General features: G+C 36.6%; 1 protein-coding gene across 50 annotated transcripts in view; it reads left to right on the top strand.

Moving 5' to 3' along the window:
* The window catches only part of LOC119791111 (ankyrin-3-like), a 241,780-nt gene that overhangs the window by 130,202 nt on the left and 95,376 nt on the right, over nt 1-16,202 (top strand). For 42 of the 50 annotated variants that reach the window (XM_038297004.1, XM_038296995.1, XM_038297017.1 and 39 more), the window contains exons 5-12: nt 631-729; nt 5,322-5,507; nt 6,752-6,775; nt 8,587-8,685; nt 10,594-10,692; nt 13,477-13,575; nt 13,683-13,880; nt 14,525-14,623. In XM_038297004.1, coding sequence (XP_038152932.1) covers nt 631-729; nt 5,322-5,507; nt 6,752-6,775; nt 8,587-8,685; nt 10,594-10,692; nt 13,477-13,575; nt 13,683-13,880; nt 14,525-14,623 — 903 coding nt within the window. The remainder of the gene's footprint in view (nt 1-630; nt 730-5,321; nt 5,508-6,751; nt 6,776-8,586; nt 8,686-10,593; nt 10,693-13,476; nt 13,576-13,682; nt 13,881-14,524; nt 14,624-16,202) is intronic. The other 8 variants (XM_038297014.1, XM_038297005.1, XM_038297007.1 and 5 more) reach the window with 1 other exon arrangement.

Raw genomic sequence — 16,202 nt, 5'->3', positions numbered from 1 at the left:
AACTTAAAAAGAACCGACAATCACAGAAAGGGCAAAAGCATGACATGAACTAGCAGCACCGTCTTGTAGAAGGTAAACACCATGTTCACAGAGCAACTAATAGAAGTCCTAACTTTGCATCTGTGCAGCATTATACTAATTGTTCTATTCATAGTGGAAATTCTGCACAGAAGGTCCTATGAATTTTACCCATGATATCATGTTTTTTCATGCATATCACATTTTTCAAAAACCACACATATACATGTGCTTCTACTGTACATGTGATTCATTTGAATTTTATAAATGTGAAAAGGGTATTGCACAGAGAATAATCAAATGATATCCACATGGGGGAAACATGGTAACATGTGGTGCACACGCGATCAAAAAAATCCACACTTTATTTAAATTTGAATGGAACACTGAATGCATGGTCATATGTGGAAATGGGATCGCACATTGTGCTTCAGGTATTCCATTTTAAGGGATAAAGGAATCACATGTGAACCCATGTGAAACTAATGGGAATTGTTAAAAGGGTGAAATATCAAGATTCTGATTAGGTGGCCATGAATACTGTAAAGCATGTTGAGAGTGAGACTGCCTCAGATGTTAATGTTTAACATTATTTTCTGTTTGTTTTCTCAGAATGGCTTTACTCCACTGTACATGGCAGCGCAGGAGAATCACTTGGAGGTGGTTCAGTTCTTACTTGACAATGGCTCCAGTCAGAGCATCGCAACCGAGGTAATAAAAAAAAACACATACAAGCACTGGCAATGTAATACATGTTTACATGCACAGTCACAGCTCCTGATGCATCTTTAACAGCTAGAGACTTGTCCCAGCCCTCATTCTACCAGCCCGTAATTAAAATAAAACATTATTAACGGTCTCTCTGTGCTAAACGGTTACCGTTTAGTGGTGGCCCACTTTTGAGATGTTCGAAATGACGGTTTAGATTAATTGCTTCAGGGAGCGTAATGTGCAACGGAGAAAGAGAGAGTCTGGTGTGAGGATGACGTTTGATCAGAGTGACCTTGGCTTCATTCAGCTGCCTGCACAGGGAGAAATCAGTGACGTTATGAGGCTGTGACGTGAGCAGACAGAGCGCTGTGAGTGAGCCATCTGCAGCAGGACAAAGAACTGCCAGCTTTGCATGACTAAGACAAACATGGCATCTTATTAGGTTACAAATAATGTGTTTTACTGAAAACTTATGTTAGTAGTTTATGTGCATATTTCCCTTCCTGGAAACAACAGATTTGATATACATTTCGCAAAGATCCTTAATTCTTTCTAAAAATATATATGATTAATATAATAGAATTAGAAAAACTCAAGAATACTGCTTTCCTCTCACACTAAAGTCAAATTAATTCTTCAAAGATTTTCTCTCAGGGAAAGAATTAAAAATTAGTGATAAACTTGTGGGAGATATTTCTGGGGAAAAGAAGGTGTTTATCTAATTTAGCAGCAGATGGCTGCAGATGAACCCATTGAGCATTGGTGAGGATCAATGAAAAAGAGGAGGATGCTTGAAAACCAAAATGTTTTAGTTTTATCTGTAGTTAAAATTACATTTGGAAGAAGTAATTTCCCATCAAACAATTTAAAGTTGTTACATTTGATTAACTATTTGATGCTGCATAAATGAAGAACACTTTTTTCAACAGTTGCTTTCATCTTTGCACTTTAAAATGGAGGCCAAATTAGTCAGCGTTGTAACTGCAGGTTAATGAGCTTTATACTTTTTTTTTTTTTTTTACCTCATATTATTTCAGCAATGTGCATTTTCTTTTAATCTTTTACTCAAATCTAGCATATTTTTATATTAAGGTAAAAAGACATGGCTCATCACAACAACTGCTAAAACCAACACAAGACAAACTAGATTTGCATGTCAGATATATGAGCTTATTGCTGGGATATTAAATTAAAAGTACTTTTTTTTTTTACCATATTAGGTATCATAAACTAACACAAGTAGGCTTATCTGTATTGATCTACGCACACAACAGAAAATAATTAAAAATGACTAACGGTGATAAAAAGAGATGTTACCTTGTACTTTTCTTAGGGGCAGGAACCATATGCTGCAACTTTTTATCTCTTTAAAAATAAAACACCAAATTTGGATAAAAGTGTTTTTTGAATGTGATCAGTTTTCCTTTTAATGCTCAATTATTTTTGCTCAACATATTAGAATAGAATAGAAAATTGTCCCACAATGGGGAAATTCTGGTGTTTACATCAGCGAAAAGGTGACGTTGTTGGGAACAGTGGTGATTATAGAGTCTTAAAGCAGCTGGGAGGAAGGATCTGTGATAACGCTCCCTGGTGCATTTACTGTAGGATGCAGCAGTCGGTCACTGAAGGAGCTCTCCAGTTCTGCACCAGCTTCATGCATGAGGTGGGAAACATTATCCAACAGAGATGTTAATTTAATTAGGATCCTTTTGTTTCCTGCCTCCTGCACTGAGTCCAGAGGGCATCCAATCACAGAGCTGGCCTTCCTGAGCTTATCCAGCTGCTTTCTCTCAGCTACACATAAGCCACTGCTCCAACAGAGAGCTCCATGGATGATGGCTGATGCTACAACAGAGTCATAGAGAGTCTTTAGGAGCACCCCCTGAACTCCAAAAGTATCTCAATGTCCGTCCCCTGGATGTCCACTGTCTGTACTCTTAGTCGCCCCCACCTGTGATGAGGCCAGGAAGATTAGCTTAAGGAGGAACTATTTTAAGAGGTGTCTGATTGGTCATATGTAGCAGAAAAACGGATTTTAAAATGCTTCAATGCTAACTTTAACTTTTTTTCCTGGTATTTTAAAGAAAACATGGAGGATCTTTGCCAACAGGGGGATGTACAACACCCTCAGATTTGTACAAAAGGAAAGTTAGCAGAGCCTGCCTGATGAAAATCTACCCAGTTGTTTCCTAAATCAGTTTGAACCTGTGAATGTTCCTTTTTTGGAAATCTATGTGCGTTCAGAACTTTGTCCTTGACATTTCCACAAACTGCTCCATCACACACCTCCACATCTTACTCCCTCCTTTATTCCCTGAATATTCCCTTTTTTGTCTGCACCCGACTCCTCCTCGACCTGTTTTCCACCACATCCCATCATTCCCCCTCCTTTTACCCTCTCCTCCAGTGGGACATACATGTGAATAATTCATGCCTGCAAACATATCTATGTTGGAGGCATCTCTGTGTGGTTAATAATTCAGCTTTAAACATTTTAGCAGAGCACGAGGATGGAGAAATTGGAAAAATCCTCTTTATGTTTAGATTTTTTTTGTATATTATTTGTTTTTATAAGCGTCTCTATTGGAGGAGCTGTAGAGTTTCGCAGTGTCTCAACACCTTTGAAAACCATAAAAAAAATGCCAAATGTATGCATCTGAATATATTTGTGTTCCCTTGGGTGTGACTGTGTTTCCTTTGGATCAGATTATGTGTGTGTGTTTGCATGCTGGCGTGTGTTTGCTTGTGCGGATGCTCGCCTCTGTTCGCTTTTGTGCAGGATCTCTGGGGGCAGCGTTCAGCTTTGATGTGTGGGTGTGTAATGATGCTGAGTTGGTGTTGTCCTGCTGGTCTGTGCCCTGTGTAAACACACGTCACTTGGGTAGAAACTTCTAAGGAGAAATCTTTCCTTTTCACTGATGACCCAGAGAGACGCTGCTGCTTCCCCTCTTTTCTGATTTATTTCATAATGTAGGAGATTTATTGCATTCAAGCTTTGTTAGCTTCTTCAATGAATGTCCATTAGCAGCTGCATGTTTTTAAAAATTTTACGACACTGCTAGATCCTGCGTAAGATGCTAAGTGGTCATTAGAATGCTTTGCACTTTTAGATACATGTCTTCTAATGGAAGGTTAGCATCCTGTAAAGAATATAAGCATCAGAGTATTTTGTAGAGAGAAATTTAAGACATTTTAGCTAAAGCAATAAACCTCAGCTTACTTTCTGAATATTATGAATCCTTCATTTATTGACCCTTTTCTGATAGATACGGTGGCCCAGGGGTTCAAACCACACGTAACTAAATCATTTCACAACCTATTTAAAAGGGGCTAAAACTTCAAACACATGAAAAATGAGATTAGATTGGGTTAGATGATTAGTTGAGGCATAAACTTGATGCTAAGAGAGATTAATGTTTAAAAAGTTAAATATTTTCTTCATTCCTTCAGATGTCCTGTGGATGGCATTCTTTTTCTGGTTTAACTATAATGATTTGGTGAACAGTACTCCATAATAATATCTACTAGGGGTGTGGGGAAAAAAATGATTTAGCAATATATTGTGATTATTCAGCTGCCCAATAGAAAATTAATCTTTCAGTTCCTAATATCAATTTAAAAAGACAAAACATTTGAGCCAAAACAATGAGGGAAAATGGGCTACCTCTGCATCCCCACTCTGGTAGATAGAGCTGTGGAGCACTTTTGCTGATTGGCGCAGCAGCATATCTGTAGATGAGGTACCATATAAACAGTGTGGGAGAAACAACATGGTGCAAAAAAGCATGTTGTGTCTCCCACACTGTTTATATTTGATCACTGCTGCACTTTTTGAAATGGAAATTTCAATGAAATCTGTACTAAACAACATTTTTTTTGTATTCACTCTGTGTGAAATGACAATAAAGTTGTCTAAGTCTAATATTGTGATGATATCATATTGTGACCCAAGCATTGTGACACATATTCTATAGTAAAACCCATGAGAATACTCACCCCTAATGTCTACAATCCCATATGATTTGATGATGATTTCTCCCTGTGGGCTGAAGCATTTCAATTATGCAGTGCTTATGCAGAGCTTTTCTTACAGTTGATTTTACTGCTTTCAGAGTTTTTTTTCCCTTTTGAATGTGTTTTCTAATGTTGCATTTTTCATTACCACATAACATAATTTACAGTGAAGTCCTGTATTTATATGACATTTTCACCCCTTGGCAACAGTAGTAATAAGCACCTTTAAACTTGCCCAGTGTTTTGTAGTTAGTTAGAGCTTAGATTGTGTAATATCCAACCAATTGGCCGTGTTGTTCTTCCACAGCTGTTTTGACTCACACGGTCCTTCAAGGACCTGTTTTAGTTCAGGTAATTTTTAATCTCTATATTCAGGTTACATTTTTAAAAAACATAATATCCCCTTCCATTGTTTTGCTGATGATGTTCAGATTTATCAGCCAATTATGCAAGACATTGCCAAACCTCTTAAACCACTCTTGAACTGTCTGACTGATATTAAAATCTGGTTGAAATCAGCCCTTGTCTTTTTACAAATTCTCTGAAATCTTGAACTAGCTCTGTTGTTTTTACAGGACGGTTTTACTCCTCTGGCAGTGGCGCTGCAGCAGGGCCATGACCAGGTGGTTTCCCTCCTACTGGAAAACGATACCAAAGGGAAGGTCCGACTCCCAGCTTTGCACATAGCTGCCCGGAAAGACGACACCAAGGCTGCAGCCCTCCTCCTCCAAAATGACCACAATGCAGATGTGGAGTCGAAGGTACAGTCTGTTAGCTCTCGAAAGCAATGCAGCTTCTGTACTGATGCCATGTCAGTGAGCGGCTTTGAGATACAGAACATGACCTTTCTTTTATCCAAGCTTTTACTTTCTCTTTTACTATCCTCTTTCAAACAGCCTGAACCTACTTCCCTGTAACCCAATTTAAGGCTTTTCCTTTAATTCATAACTAGGAGTTGCTGCAGCTGTAGATTACAGAGCAATAAATTATGTTTCAATGTTCAGTTCAATTCAGTTCAGTTTATTTATATAGCGCCAATTCACAACACATGTCATCTTAAGGCACTTTACAGTTAACCAGATCATACAGTCAAATCGATTCAAAGTTTTCCATCTAAGGAAAACCAGTTGATTGCATCTACTCATTGAATCGGAGGCAATCCCTCACACTAAGCATGCTTGTAGCGACAGTGGAGAGGAAAAACTCCATTTGAACAGGAAGAAACCTCCAGCAGAACCAGGCTCAGTGTGAGCGGCCATCTGCTGAGGCCAACTGGGGTTCAAGGAGACAGAAGCAGAGATACAAAGATGTTCAGAAGTGTTTATATATATATATATATATATATATATATATATATATATATATATATATATATATATATATATATATATATATATAGTATAGGTTTAGCTTAGATTATGGTAACTTATATGATAACCTCCATCTTTAGTTTGCTGACATCATAGTTTTCAGAATAATAAACATATTTGTACAATCCAGGCATTATACCTGTAAGATTTGTGGTTTGATTTAGACATAGAGTACTTGTAGTAAACAAGACTTACCCGAATATTTCCTCCATAAAAAAATCCACATTGAAACCCATTTAAATGGATGGATATTTTTTTTAGTGACTTATTGAACGTTTCAGACTGGTTGTATCAATCAAGCTCATTTAAATAAACTGATAAAAATCAACTCAATTTAGTAAAACTGTCAAAGTAGAGATGTTGAGGTTTACAGCAGACAGCACAGGACACAGTTTCAGTCCATTTTCTTTTTGTGTGTGCTGCTGTGATTCCCCTTTAGTTCTTTTCATTATTTACAACTGCATTGTCCCATATCCATCTGAGAGCTTGGTGCAACCATGTCGGTGTTTCTGTTGTATTTGTTGTGGTGCACTAACCGCCCCATTCTCTCTTCCTCTGCAACCTTTCCTCCTTTGATACGTTCCTGTTTTTCCTACCCCTCCGTTCCCTGCCTCTTCCTTTTTCCCCCCTTCTAGATGATGGTGAATAGAACAACAGAGGTACATCTTCTTTTCTTCTACTTCTTTATACTCTTCTCTTTCTTCATCCATGCTCTCCCCTGCAAAGCCTTCTGTCTGCTAGCATGAATGCATAATGCTGGCGTGAATGCTTTTGCATCTCACCTCTGTGCCTGTTGATGAGCCTGCTTTACATTTAGACGTTGCTTTGTGTGTATGCAGTGACTAGCTTTCCCAGCAGTGGAGTTTAAAATCTGCATAAACACATTTTCTAGTTCTCTTATGCCCCACATGTGGCCTTGAAGTACAGATCTAGCTGAGGGTGGATGTGTAAAAAAAGAGCTATTGGTGCTGCAGATGCTCCAGTTTTACTCTAAATGTGATGCTTATGTGTGAAAGAAGAGGCCAAAGCAAAAATACTCCTTGTTAGTAGTTCTAGATTGACAAAGAGAAACATTTACAAAAACGTTGCACTGCTTACTAGTCTTTACAATGGAAAAAATCTAAATCTAGATAAGTAATTTTTTTCTTAAAATAACTGCATTTGTTCTTGGATTGAGGTTAGAGAGACATTTTGCCAATGGAACAAAACAATTTACAATTAAAATAAGAAAACACAATTGCATTGTCTTATTTCAAGTGCATATTATCTAATTATCTGTTTTTAAGAGTAAAAATGCTCATTCCATTGGCAAACTATCTCATTTACCTACTCAAATTAAGGACAAATACAGTTAATTTAAGAAATGTTTACTTATTTCTTATTACTTATAGGTTGCTTTTCCAGTCTTTGGTACAGTTAACGGTTCACATGTCTATAAACCTAGTCTTTTGTAACTATGATTCTCATTTGGATTTATCTTCATTTTAAAGAAAAAAATTAAAAGGATGTCTTTCAGTTTGTTGGGATTTCTAGGGATGTAACCATTTATTCCAATCTAAAAGCAAAGGGTTGTTCTCTTAATACATTAGTCGACTTATTCAGACATGTTTCACATTTAAGCAGACCATGAAGACATGGATAGTCTCATCCTGGTAAAAGGTTGAAATAAATTGTTAAATTATCTATTTACATTGTTTTCTTTGATTAAAGTGACATTCATTTAAATACACTGCTTGTCTTGCTCTAACAAAAATACAGTAGTTATCTAGGAGATTCTGTAGCAGTTGTCAAAAACATCAATTTTGGTTCTCTGCTGCATTTCATTTTAATCACTATTAGTCATACTTACAAAAATACGAGAACATATAGTTGCATGTTTAGTCCGAATCGTTTCTTTGGTTTTTTAGGCGTTCAGTTCAAAACATAGTCACAAGTTTAAAGTGGAGCTTATTGTCTTTTGTTCAGCAGGTTGGATGGAAACGCATGTTTGCCTGCATGAATGGTTTCTCTACTTCCTGTAAGATGGAAGCATGTCATTAAAGATCAGAGTGTTTCCCACAGCTGACCTATTTTTGATAATTCTAAGTCACATAACCTTTGGGTACTTTAGGTTAACCCTAAGAAAAAGGTCACATTTGTGTTAATATTAACACTCATTTGCCAATATTTCTTGAGCCATATCCTGGTCTTTAGTTGCTGGTCTGCCTTAAATCACGTCTGTTTATCTAATGGCCAACGAGTGTAATTTAGCCATAAAAGTAAAGCGTAGCTCTGGTTTGACAGCATGTTTGGTTTCTGCTCATGTAGGGATTTTTTTTGGTTTTTCTCCCTGCCTGTCTTTGGCCAGTTAATCCTCAAATCTCGACTCTTCATGCTTTTAGCCTTTAACTCTTATTGTGACAGGGTTTGGTTGGTCCTTGCTGCCTGTTTTAATTCAGTCTGTGCTCCTTTTCTGTCTCCTCCCTTTCAGAGCGGATTTACCCCCCTCCACATTGCGGCTCACTATGGCAACATCAATGTGGCGACACTGTTGCTCAACAGAGGGGCAGCTGTAGACTTCAAGGCCAGGGTAAGTACCTTATGAAGTGCTTGCTGCAACAAATGCTCCATCGGCGGCTTCAGTGTTTATGTGACTCTGCAGCTGCTTTGTCAGTCCATAGGAGAAAACATAGATACCTGGATCCCTTTTGATCCTGTTCTGTGTTATTAGGTCACAGAGTAAAAGATAAACGATAAATATTCATTAAATTTATTTTGCAAACAGGTGTGCAATTTTTTCTTCTGTTTTCAATATATTAGTCAATAACAAAAACATTGCAATTCTAACAGTTTTCATACTTTTTGGGTGTGTTTTACATTTTGTCACATTATTGTCCATTGTTGTCCAAGTTCCTGTCGCGCTTTCTACGTCACAGTCAGTTGCGCTCATTGGTCAGAGCGTTGGCCAATAGGCACAGACATGGATTAAAAAACAACTGGTTGTTCTCATCAACAATCTTCTGACGTCTCATTCATTAGTGCCAGACTAAATTACACATTTAATCTCACATTTAGACTGGTTTATCAGGCTAATTAGAGCTACTGTTAGGTACCAAGTAATACAAATTATTCAACAAGATGCCATAATATTTACAAATCATTGATGGGAAAACAGGAAAGGAAACTATGGCTGCAGCTTTGCTGGAACTTAAAGTTGACTGATACCAGTTTAAGTCCTCCTAGCCAGTAAGTGGCGCACTCTCATGCTCTGCTTCTGTACTTTCTTAAAGGTATAGTGGAGGATTTTCAAAATTTTTTGAAAGAACCCGTCCTCTCCACTTAAAAAAAAAAAAATGCACATGGACAACACTGTACCCATTCCAGAGAGGGAAAGCTTATTAAGCACATGCAAGAGCATGCAGGAGCCCATTTCTCCTTGTGTGCGCTCTGCTTACAAGTTGCTGTTTGCATCGCTCATACAAGCTTACTTTACAAAAGAGGATTTGTAATTTTTCCACTATGTCAGACTCACCACCGATAAGTAAAAATGAAGACGAGCACGTAGGACGGCCTTATATAAACATATCACCTGAATGATTAATAGTTAGGACGACCACTGATTTTGATGATCGACCTGGAAAGAACATCCTCCACTATACCTTTAAGTCAGCTCACCCTCTTTTTGTTTCGTTTTGAATAGGCGATATCCCAGCTCTTTCACAGAGCTTTCAGGATCTGGAAACGCGTGATCTCTGTCTGCGACTTTGAACTATAGCAAGGGCGTAGGTTTGATTTCCACTTTGGTAGGGACACTATTGGTTCAAAGTTTCATTAATATCATTTGACCTATGCAAAAATATGCATGCTTTTTTATGCTCTACGTGAGCATCAGGGTGCATTTCGTTTAAAGAGAAAAGCAGCATTTCCTGCTACATATATACTAATTTTATAAGCACTACACACACTAGATGTTGTTTATCAATGTTTGAAGCATCACCGGCTCTGATGAATGTGGAATTAGGACTTTTTCTCCAATTTGAAAAGGTTTGCATTTAAACTTACCAGTGACTAAGACAGAAAAAGAATAGGCTGTGATGTGTGATCCACCACGCTGAATTGTAAATTATAAACATTTTATATAAACATGTTATTTAAATCAAATTAGTGGTAGGGACAAATAGTTTGGTCCAAAATTTTGGTAGGGACATGTCCCTATGGTCCCTATGCAAAGCTATTTGTTTATTCCAGTTAAAGATTAAAAGGGAAAATATGATTCATTTTCCTTTAGGGCTGTCTGGTCATGTTACTTTCTAACAGAGAATAATGTGTGATGAGAAATGTGGCATTTACTAAATACACAAAGTCTTTTTGCTATCAGTTACCTGTAGAAATATAGCCAAAATTACTCATTTTCTGATCTACTTTCATATTTTAGCGCTTAAATAAAAGGACTGTTTAGACACTGTATGAGTGAGTATTTCCTTATTCTTTATTACAGAATGATATAACACCTCTGCATGTAGCATCCAAACGAGGAAACACCAACATGGTGCGGCTGCTACTGGAGAGAGGGGCGAAGATCGATGCAAGGACAAAGGTACCGACAGGTTTCAGACCTTCTGAGATGTTATCAAAGAGGAAAACTGATCTTTTTAGTTCTGGTTTAACTGCAAAAAAATCCAAAACAAAATTTTTGCAAATGTGAGAAAGCACAAAAGTTCTTATTATTAAAGGTTGACATGCACTCATTAAAGGTATGTATGTTAAATAAGGGTCTAAATAATTTTACCAGGATTGATTGATGGTATAACACACAACTTCAGATAATTAAAATTAAATGTTGGCTCACAAATAAAAATGTATTTTGTATTTACTTTAAACGGGTTAAATTTAATAAAAACTTAAACATATCAATCCATGTGCAGGTAAACAATGAGATCATGGAACCTCTACTGCACATTTCTGTAATACCACTAAACTTCTGATATAATTCTCACCAGATATTTAAACTTCTTCTTACCAGCAGTTAATTAAAAAGGCTGGTTTCCTAGAGTTTAATTGATGTTGGAGCCAATTAAAGAATTTAATTAAAGCCTGATTAATCTATTAAATTAATATTTATATCTGTTGGAGATTGTTTTCAGGTTGAAACACCCAGTTCCCTCCAGGTATCATTGATTATTTTTTGATTGAAGATGAAGTTCAAGAATTTTTTAGAATTTTTACCATCCATTCTTTGCTAAAATTAGAATAACACCACGCCATTATGCTGCCACCACCATGCATGGCAGTTATTACCTCTGCCAGGGAGGTAATAACTGCCATGTTTTGGGTCATGTTTGTTGGTTTTCTTAGCAGGAGTAGTTGAAAAGTTATGAACTGAACTTAATACATTTGTATTGGAGGTTCCCCTCATGCTGAGGAACAATGAAATAAAATTAGGTAATGATCTAGATCATGTGCGTCTTTTAGCTATAGGCATATGTCACAATATGAAACAAAATGTGCTGCTGGCAGAGTTTTGCGCCGTCATTGCTTTTTAAGTTTCCATTGATTTAGTAGCTTTATTGTGCCTCATAATGTAGAAAAACTATCCCTGTTAAAGTTGTTACGTCCCCTGGCCGGGTGTAGGAGGTATAAGGGACCAACATAGGTTTAGACAGGAAATCAAGGAGTCAAAAATGCATTTAAAGAGGTTAATTCCGACATTTTTTTAAACTAAGTTATATGTAGAGTGGTAATAGGTTCAGGCAGAGCTCATGCAAAAATAACAAACAAAACAAGAAAAAGAAAAGTAGACTTACCTAACTCAAACTAAAACCAAAATATACAAGCCTACAAAATAACCTACCCAACAAGCACATAAACAGGAGAAAACTGGGGTTAAACTAAAGGCAGCTCTCCTCTACAAAAAAAAAACAAACGAACATCTGAACAGGTTTCTATTGCAGGAAATTACAGCCCATTATATGCTACAAACAACCCCAGAGGTGTATGACAGACAAACGGCCCAGAGGCCCTGAAGTATAGCTTCACAGACCCTAAATAGTGTGCAGGCGATAGCTGATTGGGCTTAGACTCCAGAAAACTGATCTCTACTTATTCACTGGAATGCTGATAGCCAATAGTGAAGCCACTGACCGCCATATTGGTACTCCCACGGAGATGTGGCATAAAAATCTACTTGTTTAGCATTTGGCTGCAAAAACAAGCAGTTTGCCAGCTGTAGGAAGACCTTTCACTGGTAATTTCACATACTGGATGTACTAACCAATAAACTCCATATATACAGTACGCCGATGTATCCTGTATTATAGTTTCTAGGGTAACATTAGTCTGGCTATCTTGGACTGACTCAAGTACAGTATATTGACTGAGTTAGCCATATACACACTGTCTCACTTTAGAAAATAGAAAGTAGAGTAAATAGATAGTAATTCACTGTGAAATGTCAATGTAGTAATTCTTTACTAAGTGGATAACTGGTGAAGGTTCTTAGTCATCCAGGTCATAGTCAGCAAGCAACTCAAACATTTTCAAAGTCTAATGCACAGACACAACATAGAAGTTTATGGAATCATTCATGCACAATTTGCAAATAGGAAAATACTATAACATTAATTGACACGTAATTCAGTCTTGATTTGAAATGTTGAAAATATATGTAATATGTAATTACCGCAACAATGTACTCAATACATGTATATTACATGTACATCATCAATTTAGATTTTGCTGTGATGGATTTTTGTCATATGTCATATTACATGATTTATACACTTCATTGACTTCATACTGACTATGCAATGTGATATCCCTATTTTATGTATCATAAGTTACAGTAATCTACTTATGTTATAAATCAATAAGTGTGTATCAAAGTGATGAATTTATCTTTATTTTAAAAGTGTTAAGCCCCCCTGAAAATGAGAAGATCATCGTTGTTCGATGCTGTAGGCAAAGTATTGTTTACATTGCAACAGGTTTAACTAGGGAGTACCAATATGGCGGCCAGTGACTTCACTCCACCTCGTACTATCAGCGGCCTATCAGCAATTCCGTGAATAAATAGAGATAAGTGCTCAGGAAACAGCACCCAATCTTAGAGGTGGAGCCTAAAACACAACAAGGTGTTACTTGGGTGCAAAAAACAAAATGGCATCCATCTTTGGATGTGGCCAAAAAGTGGACAAAATGTTTTTTGTTTTTTTTTTGTCTATGCATCAGAGTTTTTTTTTTTTTTTTTATGTAGCACTTTGAGATTTGAAGTCAAATGTAAAGTGCGTTACAAATAAAATTCATTATTATTATTATTATTATTAGAGCTGAATGCCTGGTCACTGAAGTGAGATCAGATTTAACTGGTTGCTCTTTTTTGCAGGATGGTTTGACTCCTCTCCACTGTGGTGCCAGAAGTGGCCATGAGCAGGTGGTGGAGATGCTGCTGAACAGAGGAGCTCCAATACTGTCCAAGACCAAGGTGCAACTTCAGCTTTTCCATCTTTGTTACCCTGACACTCTTACGTTCCATTAATTACTCCATTAATTTCTAACTCCATAAAAACTGTCACTATCTTGTCTCCCCAGAATGGTTTATCTCCTCTTCACATGGCGACGCAGGGTGACCACCTGAACTGTGTCCAGCTGCTGCTGCACCACGAGGTGCCTGTAGACGATGTGACGAATGACTACCTGACGGCTCTTCACGTGGCCGCACACTGCGGTCACTACAAGGTGGCCAAGGTCATTTTGGACAAGAAGGCTAATCCCAACGCTAAGGCACTGGTGAGGAGCAATACTTGAATCAAAGATTGAAAGAAATTTATTTACAATTACTTATACTGATAGAAACTCAGATAGGAAACAGAAGTCCCAATTTGACTTGGTTCTGCAAAAAAATCTTACAGAAAAATAAAAACTGGGGAGATCAGCCATACAACAGGACAAAGAGCATGATGGAAAACATATCACTAGCTTCTTTTCTGACGTAAGAGTGGGATTTGGGCTCAGTAATGGGAAAGGTCTGGGTGTGGTTAGAGCTCTGGGACTTTATGACCGGAGAGAATGAGGAGAGAAAAAAAAGAACACGGGTTGGAAATGAAGTCATACGACTGAGCCAAAAACCTAAAAGAAACAGAAAGAGGGGGGGAGACTACAGTTGGAGAGAAAAAAGTGAGCTGTAGGGAAAATTATCTATTTTGGGTGCCGAGCAGACTCGATCTTTCTCAATATGTTTGTCAGGTTTCTAAAGGAGAAGCTTTCAGGGGAAAAAGTTTTCTCTTTGTTTTAAACTTTCCATTTGGTGTTTGAGAGTTTTCCTCCTTTTCACTCTGCGGGACTTCAAACGAGAAACACAAAGACTTTCTTTGGACTATCTTTACTTTTTGAAATTTACATTTCTTTTTGTTTTTTCTTTTTTTTAATCTTAGAATGGTTTTACCCCTCTGCACATTGCCTGTAAGAAAAACAGACTGAAAGTGATGGAACTGCTTCTGAAGCATGGGGCGTCTATACAGGCCGTCACAGAGGTAGGGAATTTGTGTTTTTGTTCATGTGTGGAATATGTGTGTTATTAAAGCAACATATCAGCTTTGGTTTACAGAGCAGTTATTATGTGTCTGTACCATGTGCCAGCACTGACAATGAATTATTTAGTTCTAAAAGCTTGTTTTACGGAGGCTTTTCTTGTGCACATTTCATGCATCGTATTTTTGCACATCTTTAAACTGCAAAAAATTGCTTAAAAGGCTCTGAGTGGTGAACTATTAACCACCTAAAAATTCAATTAACAAAAATCAAAATTTACATTTTAAACCATGTCAAAATGGCAATTAAGACACCAAAAAAATAATTTTATTTAAAAAAAAAATTCACTATTCTGAACATTAGGCTGTCGCTTTTTTTTTACGTATTTTGGGTGCACACTGTCTGCTACAATTCTGCACTGCCTTCTTTATTGTCTTTCTTTAGATCATTTGTAAAAGTTTACTTCCTAAGATTTTTAGCACAATCTTAACTAGTTTTTCACAAATTTTGACAGACACTGGTAAAAAAAAAAAATTTGATTTATCTCACAATCATCTTTCTCTTCACCACAAGGATTCATTCTTGGTTAAAAATTCAAAGATTTTTTATCGTTCACCTTTTTCGAGCAAATTGTGTAATCATTTTTTTTTTGTACTTATTGTTTAAAAAAAATAAATAAATAAATGAAAAAGGTTTTGTGCTATTTGATAAATTAAAATTGTAATTTATTTTTTTGTCACAAAGCCAGTGGTGGAGCTTGTAACTCTGCTACTGTCTCTTTAAAAAAAAAGCTTAAAAGAGTTGCATCATGTAATCGTGATAAATCTGCGTAATCGGTACATCTTCATACAATGTTACGGTTTTTTCATTGTAAGCTTAGCTTTACTGTTTAGATATTTTCATGCTTATGAAAAAAAATCACCTTTCCACTTATTTCTTTAGACATGAATTAGGGCTGAGACAATTTATTGGATTAATTGTGATTAATCAATTATTGAAATAATCGTCAACTCAATTATTAATCAATTATCTGTTAACTGGAGTGTAGAGACTCTAAAGCAGACGACAGATCCACCTACCTTGAGCAGCAATTATACCAAATTGTAATAAAAACATGTGAACATTTTTCATTTAAGATAGAATTCTTTTTCATCAGTCATTATGCTCTATACAGAAATCAGTTTTAGTTTCACTTGGTTTAATTTAGCAAAACGTCTTCTTTAAGGAACCTTTGGCTATCCAATTATTAATTGAAAGAAAAAATATGAGGAAAAAAATAAAAAAATAATCGACAGATTAATTAATTTGCAAAATAATCGTTAGTTTCAGCCCTAATATAAATGAAGCACATCATGTAGTCGGGACGTTTATCTAAAAGTCATAACATTATTTTTGGTATATAAAAAAGCTAAATATTAGTAGTATTTGTTTTTCTTTGCTGAGGGTAATTGTTTCAGATAAGAACATATTTTCAGATATTCAGAGTTCATCAACAGATTTGTTTGTCCTCAGAATTCAGAGAAAATGGGAAGAATATAAGTCAGTACATATTTACAGGTGCTGGTCATAAAATTAGAATAT

Source organism: Cyprinodon tularosa, unplaced genomic scaffold, assembly GCF_016077235.1.
Source record: "Cyprinodon tularosa strain WSP-4 unplaced genomic scaffold, ASM1607723v1 ctg38, whole genome shotgun sequence".
Classification (NCBI taxonomy): Eukaryota; Metazoa; Chordata; class Actinopteri; order Cyprinodontiformes; family Cyprinodontidae; genus Cyprinodon; species Cyprinodon tularosa.
This window is presented reverse-complemented; position numbering and strand designations above follow the sequence as displayed.